The 14,244-nt window shown below is 56.7% G+C and overlaps 1 protein-coding gene across 1 annotated transcript; it reads right to left on the bottom strand.

Annotated features, from left to right (window-relative positions):
* Window positions 1-681: 681 nt before the first annotated feature.
* On the bottom strand, window positions 682-13,988 carry LOC120759393 (LON peptidase N-terminal domain and RING finger protein 1-like). Its single transcript, XM_040078571.1, has 12 exons — window positions 13,616-13,988; window positions 9,993-10,111; window positions 9,431-9,553; window positions 9,122-9,247; window positions 8,340-8,475; window positions 7,477-7,570; window positions 6,255-6,369; window positions 5,502-5,623; window positions 4,940-5,098; window positions 4,316-4,478; window positions 4,082-4,228; window positions 682-3,008 (listed from the first exon to the last, which is right to left on the bottom strand). Exons 1-12 carry the CDS (start codon window positions 13,986-13,988, stop codon window positions 2,811-2,813), a joined length of 1,875 nt encoding a protein of 624 aa, XP_039934505.1. The 3' UTR covers window positions 682-2,810.
* Window positions 13,989-14,244: the final 256 nt, after the last annotated feature.

Below are 14,244 nucleotides of genomic sequence, written 5' to 3'. Positions count from 1 at the left end.
CAGGGCTATTTGCCATCTCAGAGCCCTCGAGCCCTCTCCCTCTCGGCTGCGCCCGTTCCACGTTCCCAGCGAAGGGGCACAGCACAGCCGGGCAGTTCCCTTCCAGTCCTTGATCGTGGGTGGCACCTTTGGGAAGCAGAGGAAAGAGGTGAGATGGGAACAAGAGACAGGAGAGCTGTCCCAGCACGACACCACCTTCCACCCAGGACCACCATCTCATTCTAGACCCCGTGCACAACTCCCTGGATCTTCTCTCATCCCTAATGCCAGCTGCCAAAAGCTAACCTACTCCCAGCTCCCAGCCCTCTGCCCATGGCTGCAAAGGCAGGACAGGGACAGAGGCTGGCCACAGCATTTGGGGACATCGCCTCCAGGGTCATCCCACACTGGTCAGCATCTCTACTGTACTGCTCTCCCAGCTCATCCTGCCCCACGGCCTTTAGCTGCAATGACAGGCAGCTGCTCATTCCTCCTGTCTTGTTTCACACAGCCTGTGAGCAAAACCACCTCTTTTCTTCCCCTTGCTGCCATCTGCCCTGCTGGACTGTGATCACTGTGCCTACCTTGCTGCCTGAAGGCCAGGGCGTCACCTCTCCACGTGTCCCCAAATCTCCCTGGGGATGCCCGAGCACTTTTATTAATGAGCGGTTAAAAGTTAAACACCAGCAACAAAACAACAACAGCAACAACAAAAGTCTTTATTTCAACGACCTGAAAGAAAATGTAATTCCAAGAGCAAAGGTAGTAAGAAAAACCAAACCAAACGAATGTGCTCCAAGCAAACTGGAGCGATTTGCACGGATCCCTTCCCAAAGCAGCCAGGCCGATGGGGCTCTGGCTCCTCCCCAGTGTGACAGGTGCCGAGCCACACTGCTCCCTGCATCCCCTCCACGCCAACCCCTTGCTGGAGGGACCCGCAGGGACCTTTCAACCCTGGGGAAACAGCAACACACGGGATAGGTGAGTGGCTTGGGGTGGGGACGTCACTTGGTGAGCCCACACCCGGGGGAAAAGAAAGGCACTTCCCAAACTTCAGCGTCATCCTCATCCTGCCACCTGCCCTGGGACTGCAAAGCATCCCTTCATCACCTACCCCAGCCCATGCCCATCTGCCAGCCCAGGGATTTGGCTCCTTGGGAGCTGTGGCACTCCTGGGCCAGCACCATGGCTCAAAGGCAGAGGAGCAAATCCAGCTCTGAGCTCTCCTCAGCTGCCCTGTGCTTGTCCCTGGGGAGGAAGCCCTCAGCTCCTGCCACTCCAGGGAGGCACTTTGATGGAGAGCAGGGACAGGGACCCCTCACTCCTGGAGACAGAAGGACAGGGAAAGGTGGTGGCCCTGGGCAGGGACCTCTCTGGAGCTATGCCCAGTCTCCCACCCCAGCAGTAAGGATCACTGCCGTGGTTTCCTCTCCCACACACACATCCAACAGCTCTCTGAGGGGGTGTGGTGCCTTTGAGAAATAGAGGGATAAAATTCCAGAAGCAATATTAATCCAATGACTAAGTGGATGCCACTCCTAGAATTGAACCCAAAGCCACTGAAATTATGGATGAAAGACAAAAATCCCAGACCTTCAGGATTTCCATGGAGGCCTGGTCTGTCCAGAGAGTCTTTGGCCTGTGTCTAGAGACAAGCAGCAGCCAAGCACTCGCTCCTCACACGTGTGGCTCATGGCCTCAGTCACTGACCCTACCCCCTCCCTGCCTCTCCAGAGATCTGGATCCCTTTGACTTGACTGTGCTCTTTTGGGAGATCCTGAATTATTCTGGGTCCCAAGTGCAAGGGTGCAGCCTCGGCTGAGATCCTGATTTTCTCCTGAGGAGTCAGAAAGTTCACAAGAAACACAGAACAGGGAAAAACTGCAGAAAGTTAAGGAGCAGAAAGTCTCACAACAAAACTTCCAGACTTAACTCCCTTGTGCTATCAGCTCCTCCCAGCACCCCAGGTCCGACCCTGTAACCTGAACCCAGGCAGGGTCAGGAACAGCAGCCTTTGGGTAGGGGGAAAAGCACCAAAGCTGACAAAACCCCCCTCCCATGGCACTTCACAGCATTGGAGGCGGCAGGGAGGGGAGGGGAGTGCCTGGCAGTGCCCTGGGGAAGGGTCTGGCGAGCAAACACAGCACAGCACCCGGCAGAGCAGTGGGGAGGGGATGTCTGGACCTGAGAGCATTCAAAGGGAACCACCTCCTCACCGTGAGGCCACGGAGATGGTTTAGGAACGAGACCACGGGTATCAGATTGTTTAATTTAACCTTCTTGTTCAAACACAAACTAAGTCAAAGCCGTAAGCAGCGGCAGAGCTGCCGGGTCCCAAAGCTGGGGGAAGCCATTGGAACTTCTCTGCTTCCCCAATGCCACCTCTCCCCAGCCTCTACATTTCCTGCATGAATCAGGATCCTCTACCAAAACCCCTAAATCATCCTTCAAAGTGGAAGAACCAAAACTGAGGCAAGCCCTGCACTCATTCCTCTGCCCTAAGGAGAACGCTCCTCGGTGCAGAAGCCGCTCAGCAAGTGACTCTGGCTTTGGAGACACGAGCCAGCCCCAGGTGCCCGTATCCCCTCTGGTGGCACAGCTCGGCAGCAGTGGCACCAGGCACCCCAGGCACCCCAGCAGCGGCACCCAGAGGCGGCACGGACGGCGCAGAGTCGCTGCGGGCACAGCTGGGCACAGCTGGGCACGGCCTGCCCGGCTCGTCGCTGAGGTCACTGCTTTTGGGGACGGGGCGCCTCAAGCCACACGCGAACGGCGGAGTGACGCAGAGGGGAGCCCGAGGGCGCAGGCCAATCCGGGGGAGGGCGGGGGGCTCAGACGCGGCCCCGGGGGCTGCGCTCGGGCAGGAGGTGGCGGGGAGGGGGCTGCTGCAGCAGCGCCGTGAGGATGTGCTGCAGCTGCGACAGGCGGGCGCGCAGCGACGTGCAGGAGAAGAGGTTCAGCTGGTAGGACGGGTCGAGGGGCAGGATGGAGATGAGCCACCAGCACCACGTCGGGCCGTCTGCTGAAGCCTGGAGAGGAGAGAGGGAGAGACCCCCACATCAGGAGCCGCATGCTGTTCTTGTCAGGACAGCATCGCCAGCTTTGGCCAAGGTACTCATCTGAACAGCCCTTCTGTCGTCCAAGCTCAAAACTGCTGGACAAACTGATTTAATTTGCAGACAGGCATTCCCCAGGGAGCCTCCAGATGCAGATGTGGCTGGTGAAAAGTCTATACTAAACAGACAGTGAAAGATCTTGTGCATTTCCTTGTTCAAGCCAGCGCTCTTGGTAAACACAGGCCAAATCCCTCATGGCCAATGTTTTTGGGACATTGACCATCACTTGAAGAGGTGAGGTGCAGGCCAGGCAGGCACAGCTGTTGGGCACTGCTTTTGTAAAGTGGCTTTTTTATAACCTCAGCGAAACTAAGAGGGAAAAGCTCGATTCAGCGGAAGGAGGGTGAAGCATTTTGTAACTCCTGAGCACATCATTAACGTGACTGCTGGCCAGGACAGCCTTAGCCTGGGACAAGCCAGCAAGAGTATATTTGTAATGATCCAGAGAGGAAACACTTTCTTAAAGGAGTGAAAATTAAATTTGGGGATTTTTTTTCTCCTACAGAATCTGAATTTGTTGGAGCAGTAAAATTACAAATTGGATCCTGTCCTCTTAGCTCCTCACCTCTGCCCAGCTATGTCTGTCACAAAGGATCTGCAGAGAGGAGACTGCAGACTCAACAAACTGCAGGGTTTGCCTCTTTGCCAATTTGTTTGGTTTCTTTTCCCCAAAGTGTTTTCAAACACACAGTTCAGTTTCTCAGTTCTTATTTAGGAAAAGACTCTGGGAAAGATTTTAGACCTCAGTGCTCAGTTTCCAACAACAGTTTAAAACCATAAAGAAACATCAAGCAGTTTTACAAGATGAGCCCTACCAACTCTCTGAATGAGAGATGCTGTAACAGGGGTGAAAAACTGGGTTTGTTTTGTTCATCCTGGGGAGAAGCCGAGTAGGGAAGCAGGGTGGGTAGTGCAGGAACAGCGCTGCTTCAGAGGCTCTCTTGGCACTCTGTGTGTTTGGTGCATCCCTTCCCCCTGGGCTTTACCTGGATGTCCTCCTCCTTCTCGGGCAGTGGGCCATGCTGCATCAGAATGTGCCTGGAGGTGAGGTCTCCGTGCTCACAGAACCGCTGCGCCAGGCGATAGGTGCTCTCGTGCAGGCACTGCAGCTCCTGCAGCTCCTCCCCGGACACCTGAACACAGGCAGCAGGGACACAGGTGTCCGTGGGGAGGATCTGTCCCACTGCAGCCCAGGGTTTTGTCCAGCCCTGCCCTCTCACCTTCCTGTCCTCCAGGTACTCGATGTCAGCGGTGTGGTAGCCGTCCCTGTGCCCGCGGCTCAGCACCCGGAACCGCTGCCGGCCGATGGTGTCCACCAAGGACCTCCCATCGGCCAGCAGCTCCACCTGACGGATCTCCAGCATGCAGCCGTAGTCAGCAAAGCTGCAGAGACACAAAACAGGGGCTGAGCTGGGCTAGTGGGTGGGGAGAGAGCTGCTTCTCCTAAAGGTACCGTCTCCAAAGCAGGAAAAGGCCCAGGAACAAGATGTCTGGGCAAGGGCAAATTCAGAGATTCTATCAAGTCTCCTCCCAGTGCTCACTAAGAGGAGCTGGAGGTCACAGCCAGAGAGCCATGGAGCTCAGAGCCATCCTGAGTCAGAAGCTGCACCAAGAATGTTGTATTTAACAGCCACCACTGGCTCTGTGCAGCTCCAGTGCTGGCCCCATTCCTTGATCCCATTTCACTCTGCACTGTGGGGAACGCGCCACCTCCCTGCTGATTTTATCTGCGAGACGGCACTGAGAGGAAATCTTTCTGAACCACTCAGTATTTTAGACATTTGGGGCTAGGGCAGAGAGGGAAAAATCAGCTGGGGCAGGGGGAAGCTTGCCCAGGAGCTCACCTTTTCCCGTTCTCAAATATGCACATGCCAAACCTCCTGGTGCCGCTCTCCTGGCACCGCCGGACCATCAGGCGGTACCGAGGCTCGAAGACGTGCAGAGGGCAGGGGATGCCAGGGAAGGCCATTGTGCACACAAAGATGGGGATGTTCTTGGTCAGGCTGAGGGACAGAGGAGAAATCACTGTGGCACCTCTCCAAGCAAATCCCATCCCAATGGCTCTGCATCAGCTGCTCCCCCAAACCAGGCATGTCCTTAACCACAAGAAGCGATGCTCCAGCGCAGAGCAACACTAACGTTCCACTTGGCTCACCAAGAGACCAAGGACAGATTCTGCCCACAAAACTGCTTCTTGCAAAGATGGTCCCTCACCCCCAGGTGCCCCATGGGGCATGTCCACACCCACCCAGCACTGCTGCAACGTGGTCCTGGAGGTGGGACAGACACCGTTTGAGCAGAGCTAAGCCAGAGCAATGGTGTGGGGTGTGGACAGCCCTCTCAGAGCCCCCTGCAGTCCCCATGTGCACACACACACACACACACACAGCAGCAGTCCCTGCTTACTTGGAGAGCTCTGCCATCTCCGCCCGGTGCAGCTCCCGGCGCTCGGCCAGCTGTGTGGGGAAGGTGGCCAGCATGATGTCCTGCAGCAGCACCGTGGGGCTGTACCTCCCAGCCTTCAGGTACTGAAAGGAATGAGACCCAAAAATAGGTTGGAGAAGAGCAGGGAGGAAGGCCTGAGGCCCTGCCGGACTCTTGAATCACGCTCACTTTTATTGGAGCTGAAGGCAATTTTAGACCAGAGAAAGTCAAAGCTAAAACCTGTCGGGGGATGTTGAGCCATGGGGCAGGATGGGATGTCAGCTCCACCGCGAGCTCCAGTCACAGCTCAGAGCCAGGGCCCGTCCAGCACAGCGTCCTGTCTCTGACAGTGATGCAGTCCTTGTATGACAACCTAATTTCCCTGATGGTCTCATCTGAGTCCCTTTTCATTAAAGATTAAATCAAATCTCCAGGCTAGCAGGTTTTCCATCCATTTCCATTTTTTTAAGGTAATTAGCATTTGCTTCCCTCTCTCTCTCTTTCTCCTCCTGTTTACAATCTCACTAAATCACTGTGGCATCTTGTGGAAATGAATCTCTTGGTCTTAATTATCAACTGTCTGGCCATTCCCATGTGAGTGGAGCTGACACTGCTGTGCCAGGGAGCTGCTAATGTAAGAGCACCTTCCCACCCCAGCCCTGGGCACGCAGCCAGCAGCTGGAGCTGGTTCCCAGCTCTCCCTCGGGCTCCATCCCGTGGGACTCGTGCCCTCACCTCTCTCAGGCTCTGTTTGCAGAGGGGGCAGTTGGGCCGGTGGTCCAGGCAGCGTTCCAGGCACTCCTTGCAGAAGGTGTGACCACAGGGCGTCGTCACCGGCTCGAAGAACATCCTGCAAAGGATGATCAGAGTCAATGGACTGCAGGGAGCAACAAAGGGAAAGGAGCACAGATAAGGCTGGCAGGGAGAGACTTTAGTTAGCCCTTTACTTAGAAAGTCTGGGCTTGCACAATGATGTAAGATGAGAACTGTTCCAGGCCTGAGCTCTGCCCCCCCTCTCTGCAGGGTCTCCATGGAGTCCCAGCAGATCCCATCAGTACAGCATTGGCACCCCTTGCTCCTGCCAGGGCTGTGATTCCCCAGACACTCACAGTGGTATGTAATCCAAAGGGCAGTGACAGGAAAGTTCCCCTCTCTGCCCTGCTCCAGGAGCAGAGTCAGCAGCAAGCACTCAAGTTGCTCACAGGTAGCTCCAGGATCCAGAATGAAATTAAGGTCTCGAGAAAGCCCTGACTCCTCCTAAACACTCCTTCCTTCTTTCAGAAGAGACCCAAATTCACATAATTCAGATCAGATGCAGTCTCAATCTCTCTCCCCTATGCACAGACCTGGAAAAAGCTGCCATGCAGGACCTTGACCGACTTGCACGTCTGGCAGTGCAACACCCACCCAGCTCTCTGCCAGCAGCCGCTTGCACAACTGCTCCACGTCCTGGGACACACCAGAAATAACAGCCTGGTTTCAGCATGCCCTGTGGCAGTACAACACCAGTTCCTCCCCAGCCCTGAGCCAGCAGACAAACACAGGCTCTGCCCTGTTCCCTTTTCCACCTGCACCAGGCAAAGAGCTCAGAAATGCTCCCTTCTGCAACATCCCCATCACGGAGGGAATTTCCCTGGGCAACACCTTCCTGAACCAGCCTGCAGGTACAAAGGGAAACCACTGCTTTTGGCCTTTGACCCCACTGAACATCCCCACCTCCGCACCTGTGTCCCTGGGGACAGCCCCAGTGATGTTGTGCCCTGAGAGAGGGTGCTCTGAGCTCCTGCAGCCTGGCAGGGTGTCCCATGGCCCTGCCTTCCCCTCTCATCTGTACCAAAACCTACGTCTCAGCAGTCGTCAGGACTGAGCTTGTGTTAAGAGGTGAAGAAAGATGCAGACCAGTAAAGAAAACCCAGTTAATTCTTCATCCTAAAAGCTCTCCTGCTGGAGAACTCACCGTATGCAGAGGGAGCACTCCAAGTCAGATATGCTCAGTGACTCCCCGAGGCATGGCTGGGTGCACTTTGCTGCTGCTGTTTCCTCCTCTTTATCTAGTGGCAAAAGAGAAGACAACCGCCCATTTCAATATAGAAAATTAATCTTTGCTTTCTGACCTCGTTCTGAGGCATAATTGCCCCACAAAGTGCTTTCAAAGTGTCAAAGCCAAACAAAGCCACTAGGAAATGCAACATAAACCCCTCTGTTAACTCATCTGTGTTCATCCATGGCTGGTGTGTCAGTGGGTCTCATGGTGCTTGTAGAGGAAGGTGGTACCTCCTCCTTTTGCAGGCAGGGAAACTGAGGCACTGGGCAGCAAAGTGGCCCAAAAAGCTCCAGGATGGAAGTCTCTAGAGACCTGCCATGAGCCATCACTGCTTTGTGCAAGCCCAGGTATGTGGCAGCCACCTGGCTGGACACTGATGGCAAGTTAATGCTGATGGAGGTGCTGCTTCCCCAGCTCATGGCATGTCCTGTCCCCCACACAGAAATTTAATCTAAACTAAAATCCATCTAAACCCACAGGAACCAAAGAAAGCCTGTCCCTGACTCCACATGGGGAACAAGAGATGACTGGCTTCAGCAAGAACCTGTCACCAAGCTGGAGCCAAATGCTCCTGCTCACACAGGAAGATCAGGTGGATCCTCCTCACGTGCATGAGGAGCAGAGAAAATCCTGGCCAGAGCCGCCCCATCATGTGTCCCTGGGATATTTGTTTGTTGAGCTGGACACAGTGCAAACACCAAGTTTTCAGTGCCAAAATGGATTTCAAACAAGTATTTTTTATGACACAACCTTGTGGAACCTTTGATGGCACTCACCCAACAACCACCGGCCCTGGCTCTCTGCCGACGTCTCCGGCTCTTGCCGTCGCCCCGGCTGGGACAGGGTGGCTGTGTCTTGGCTGTGCTCAGAGCCAGCATCCCCTCGGCCATGTGACAGCTCTCCCTCCTGATCCTAGGCACAGCAAGATGAAATTGAGCCCGAACCCTCTCCTCCTCTGAAAGCACAGCCCCATCTGTCCCACCCAGCCCGACGGCACCGGGACGTTTCCCGCTGCGTTGCTGTACACTAACACCTTGCGTCTGCAGGGCAGCAGGAGAGTGCCCTCAGACACTGCTGCCCATCACATGGTTAAAACACGGGGTCACTCTGTCCAGACCGACCAACTGCTACCTGGGGCTATCTGAGTCCATTTTCTGAATTCCCTCTTCTCTCCAAACCTTTAAAGTTTGTTTATAGAAGGCAAAGAGGAAGATGCAGGCTTCCCTTAACAACTGCTAATGGTCCAAACTGTCCTCAAATGTGGTTTTTAGATGACAAAAAATTTAAACTCACTTTTTTTTTTCCCTTCTTTTTTTCCCCCTCAATGTACTGAGATGAACAGAAAGTCTCTTCCGTTTCCTGAGTCCCCATAGCACCAGCCCTGATGGTACCTGCTCTCCCACCCTCCACTACCTGCAGATTCTCATCCCAGCACACAACATGGCTACATGTCCTGCACAATCTCCCATCATCACACCTCCTTTCCCATCACTGGGCACCTGGGATGTCCCAGAGGGACATTAAGTCTCTTTGCAGACTCAGATACCGAGGCTCTTACCTGAGCTTGCGTGGAAGATGGGGGCACTGGGCTCCCTCCATCCACCTGGGAACCAGCTGAGCTCAGGGCAGCATCACCCGGGTGTGCAGCCGTGCATGGCTGAGGAGCATCAGCTTCCATCATGATCTGCAAGGACAAAGCAAGCGTTAGGGGATGCCAGGAGGAAAAAGCAAGGAGGTGGGAGGGCTGACCCTTCTGCTCACGGCAGGAGGTGTCTGTGCTGGCTGAGCACTCTGCTGAGTCCTTCAGAGGACAAGGACATCTCCCTGTGCGATGTGAGAGCACAGGAACACGGCAGAGCCCACACACCTTCTCCATCTCTCTCCGAGCCGGCTGGAAATGGGGACTGAGTGTCAGGCAGTGTTCCCACGCCAGCAGGGCTTCAGCTCTCTGCCCCATCTCCAGAAGCACCTTCCCTTTCCTGAAGAAGGCCTGCAGAGCAAAAAAAAAAAACATGTGGTGACTATGAGACAGTGACCAGCTGAGCATGCGCCCCTTCAGCTCCTGTGCCAGCCCCAAGGGAATGTCCCTTTGCCCGCTCCCATCCCAAGCCAGAGCACCCGGACCTGTCAATGCTCTCCTGATTAGATCTACCTAAAAAACCACCAGGACTCTCCAAAGTGCAGCAGTTGCAAAAGCCAAGCCTAGGGAGAGCTGGAAAAAGAGTGAAAGATGGACACGGTGCCAGACCTCTCCTGTGAGAGCAACACAGCACCTGCCACCTTGATTAGCAACCCAAGGGGTCTGTCAAGTGCATTTCTGAGAGGGATGAATCCAATGGAGCACTGAGGAGAGGGGGAAACTGCTCCTGTGCAGGAAGATTTCCCCCTGCCAGTAAGATTTGGCTCCAGTCGATGTGGCCTTCACTCACCTCGTGCTCTGCAGGCTCAGCCCTGCACAGGGCATCCAGGTCCTCCAGTGCCTGTGGATACTGCCCCAATGCCAGCAGCGCCTCTGCCCGGCACAGCCGCAGCGAGCTGCAGTCCAGGGCTGGAGAGAGAAACGTGAGATGAGCCCTGGGCAGGCAGTGGGGCTGGAGGAGGCTGGGCAGAGGCCACCACAGTGGGACAGTCCCTGGGCCACTGCCTCACACAGAGCACAGCCTGCGCCTGCACTGCTCTTCATCAGGGACAGTGGCTTTGTAAGCCTCTGCAAGGAAGTTATTTCCCCTAAATACCCAGTTTTAAATCGAGGCTCTTCCCTTTGTTTTTTTCCCCCCATCTTCCCTAAACACCCTCAGCCAAGAGGCCCCACCACTGCCTCAGGGCTCAGCCATGCTGGGATCTGGGCTTTCATCCATCTTTTTGGGATGCAGCAAAAAAGCTCTGCCATACAAGTAGTCCCTACAGGGCTGTGGCCATGGCAGGCCCTGTGATGTGACTCACCCAGCAGAGCCACAATAACACGTCACCAAACAGGACTGCAGTGCCCAACACCTGAATTTCCAGACCCAACTGGCCGTCACTGCTCTCCTGGGGCAGATGAGAAACCAAGGGGGGTGGAAGAATCTGCCTGCACCACATGACCTGGGGCTTCCAAGGATGAGAAAAGGCTGAGATTTCCCAAAACTGAGGAAGAGAACTGAGGATCCAGTTCCTTGTCAGCAAGATGTCACTGATGGGACGTTAGGGTGCTGGGGGGGCACAGGTCCCACAGACATTGCTAGTCATGACACCAAGCATTACATGCTCCTGCCTTTTCCTAAAAAACTGCCAGTGAGATTCTCTTCTTTCCCAGCTCAGAAAACCACGTAAAGACCTTCCTCCCTATCAGCACTGCTGGTGGCAGAATTGGGTTAGGGGATGTTGGGGAGAGCGAGGAAGCAGCACCCTAACACCACACTCGTGGAGTAACCAGGTGTGGCAATGTTTGTGGGTTTGAAATGCAGAGATGCCCAGACCCACCCCGTTATATCACAGCTCACAGAGGTGACCTACATCCAGTGCAGTGCTGGTGCTGCAGCTCAGGTAACAGGTCTGTCATCCCGCCCTGCATCCCCCCAGCTCCGAGCACCAGCTCAAAGCTACTGAGGGCTGGGGACTGTTTGCTCCCTGGTCCATTTGGGGAGGCCTCCAGTGTCATGCAGGTCCCTCCAGTGGCTCCCAGCTCCCTGTGGGATGATGGCAGGTCCAGCACTGTAACATGTGGTGGCCCTGCAGGATGCTGGCGCTGAGGCCAGCCTTGTATCATAAATTAGGCACCATTTGCAGGCACTGCTACTGCATTTACTGTGGGCAACATCACCTTGCTGAAGGGCCAGGAGCTCTCTCAGGGGCAAGCTGGGTGCACAGGCCTGGCTGGCAGCTGATCAGCAATCATCAGGAAACATCACAGTTGATGATGCCTCTCCTGCACTTCCAGACCCGGCAGCATCTCCTCCTGGCCCGGTTCAAACACGGTGCAGATGCAGCTCTGCCAGCAAACTGCAGGTCAGGACTGGCAGCTCCACGACAGCCGGGTGCAGGAAGCATCTGCCCATCTCCCTGCCCACCTCTGCTGTCACCCTGCCCAGGCAGCCACCACTTCTTAGCACAGAGGAGGAAACTCTGCCATGGCTGTGGCCCCCTCGTCCCCACGCCTGGCACGGAGACTTTACTCCCAGCCTGGTGTCACCCTCACCCAGAGAACAGCAGAGCCAGGCACAGCCACTCCTGCACCAAAAGCTGCTTTGGCCATGCTGGGCTGTGCAGCAGAGCAGCACCTGGCCCCTGGCAGTTTCTTTTCCTTACAACAAGTAGGGATGAACAAATAGGTACAAAGTCTAGAGGCTTATTTTCCATGCGGGCAAACCCATTCAAACACTTGCACAGCGCAGCAATAAAGCGACGGATTTGGCCAAAAACAACCCACCCCAGATGTGTAAAACAGGGCAATGAATTCTGCATTTCTCTGCTGCTGCAGCTATTTTTGATCTATGATATCATTACGCACCAGGGCCATCAGCCAGCTGGCAGCCTCAGAGACTCGCCAGCCTCCACGCTCCAGGCATGTCAGAGGGCCTCCTGTGCTACGCATCACAGTGCATTTTTCTGTTGTTCACTCAGAAAGAATGAAGATAAAAAGTTGACAGTTTCTTTCCAGCCAAGCAAAGCGAGCTGCTCTGCAGGCTGGGCTGAGCAGGGCACTGCAAACTGCGCTATCACGCTATCACTGCACAGCAAGTAAAACACCCCCATGGGTCAAACATTGATCAGTGGCTCTGTTTCAAAGCGAAAGGCAGCCCGTAAAAAGCTGTGAAGCCTAAAGCTGGCTGCAGGAGTTGGAAAACACATCCTGAAAGCACCACCCACGTGGCTGAGCCTGGCAGCCCCAGCACAGGTTCACAGAAGCAATTTCCTTGTTGCCCTCAGCCAGACTTTCCTGTCTTTCGGGGAACAAAATGTGCAGGGAAGAGCGAGGGCAGAGTTTGCAATGTTTCCTCTTTAAACTAACAAAGGATTTTTAAAGAAACGTGTAATTGTGCGCCCCAGTCAGGCAAAAGCCTGGTGAATGAGTACCAGAGGAGTGTGCATGTGCCTTTACTCTGCGGGAGGGTGAGCGGGGAGAGACGGATGCCTCTGGAGGTTGCATAAAACGACTTGTTTTCTGCTGCCAACACCAGGATCGACCGGTCCGCTCAGCCCTTCGTTTCCAGGCTTACCCTGAACCTCTGGCACTTGTCTGGCAGCAGGCGATGAATAAGAGCCTGCTCTGCGGGAGGGAGAGCTCAGTGCTGTCATAGAAACGCCGCGGAAAAAGGAAATTCTGCCTCCGTCGCCCCAACCCCCTGCCCCAGACACATTGTATAACCCCTTTTATTTAAGTATTACTTTCCAAGAAATCCACTTACAGCCACACATTAAAGCAGATCAAACCCCCCCGTCCCAGGCCCGATCCCAGCCCAGCGGTCAAATGTCCGGCCAGAGCCGGGCCGGGCGCTGACCTGCACCGTGAGGCTGGCACAGGAGCTCCGCCAAGGCTGTGTCCTCGCCAGGCTCTGGAGGAGAGGACGTGTCCATCCCCGACCGGACAAGTCCCAGCCACTTTACATAATGGCCACCCCCTGAGCAGAGCTCTTCCCGTGACCCTGAAATCCCGCCGGGCTGCAAGATGTGAGGATGCGCTGCTCTTTCCTCCCCAGAAGCACGTGGGATGGGACACAGGCGGCCCCGGCAGGGACGAGCAGCGCGGTTCGCCGAGCATCCCACCGCTCCCAGCACCTCGGCACAGCCACGGATGTGGAAGGAACGCCCGGCAGCTGCGTTCCCCCTCCCCATCCCCACCACCCCTGCCTTTCAACACTTCCAGCTTCCCACCTCTCCCAGCTCTGCACCGTGCGGGCTTGGAGCGCGCCGAGCGGCAGGGACACGGTGACCTACATTGCTCCGCGCACCGGTACTCACCTGCCGCGGCAGCCCAAGCCGCGCATCCCCGCCTGTCGGGCTGCCGGGCCGGCCCCTCGCACCCCGCACCGCACCATCCGCCCTCGCAGCCCCCCAGCGCGGTGGTCCTTACCCAGCTCGACCCCTCTCTGCGCCATCCTCAGCGCCTCCCGCGCGTCCCCGCGGGCGAGGCGGTCCCGGACGCGCTCCTCCAGCCCGGCCAGCCGCCGCTGCCGGGGCACGCATCGCTCCAGGATCCCGCACAGCACCACGCTGCACCTCGCCGCCCCGACGCCCGGCAGCTCCAGCCGCTCCTGGCACAGCGGGCAGCGGGACGGCCCGGCCCCGCCGAGGCACGGCTTACAGAAGGAGTGACCGCAGGACGCGGTCACCGGCTCCCAGAGGAGCAGGCGGCAGCGGGGGCAGCGCAGCAGCTCCGGCCCCAGGGGCTGCCCGGAAAGGCTCTCCGCGGGCCCGGGGGAGCTCGGCCTGGAGGGGCCGCTCATGGCGGCGGTCGGGGGAGCTGTCCCTAAAGCCGGCGGTGCCCCGGCCGCCGCCGCGCCCCCGCGCATCGCCCCGCTCCGCTCCGCCCCGGCCGGCCCGGCGGAGGCTGCGGCTGCCGGCCCGGCCCGCCCCGGCCCGCCGGAGGGACCCCGGGCGGGCGCCGGTGGCCGGGCTCCCCGGGCCGCCATTGGCCGCCGCCGCCCGCCCCGCCCCGGCCGCGTTTCGTAACGGAGCCCGCGGTGCCGCGGCGGGCGAGGG

The sequence above is a fragment of the Hirundo rustica genome, chromosome 14 (genome assembly GCF_015227805.2).
Source record: "Hirundo rustica isolate bHirRus1 chromosome 14, bHirRus1.pri.v3, whole genome shotgun sequence".
Classification (NCBI taxonomy): Eukaryota; Metazoa; Chordata; class Aves; order Passeriformes; family Hirundinidae; genus Hirundo; species Hirundo rustica.
The sequence above is the reverse complement of the archived record's forward strand: the minus strand, read 5'-3'. Positions and strand labels throughout refer to the sequence as shown.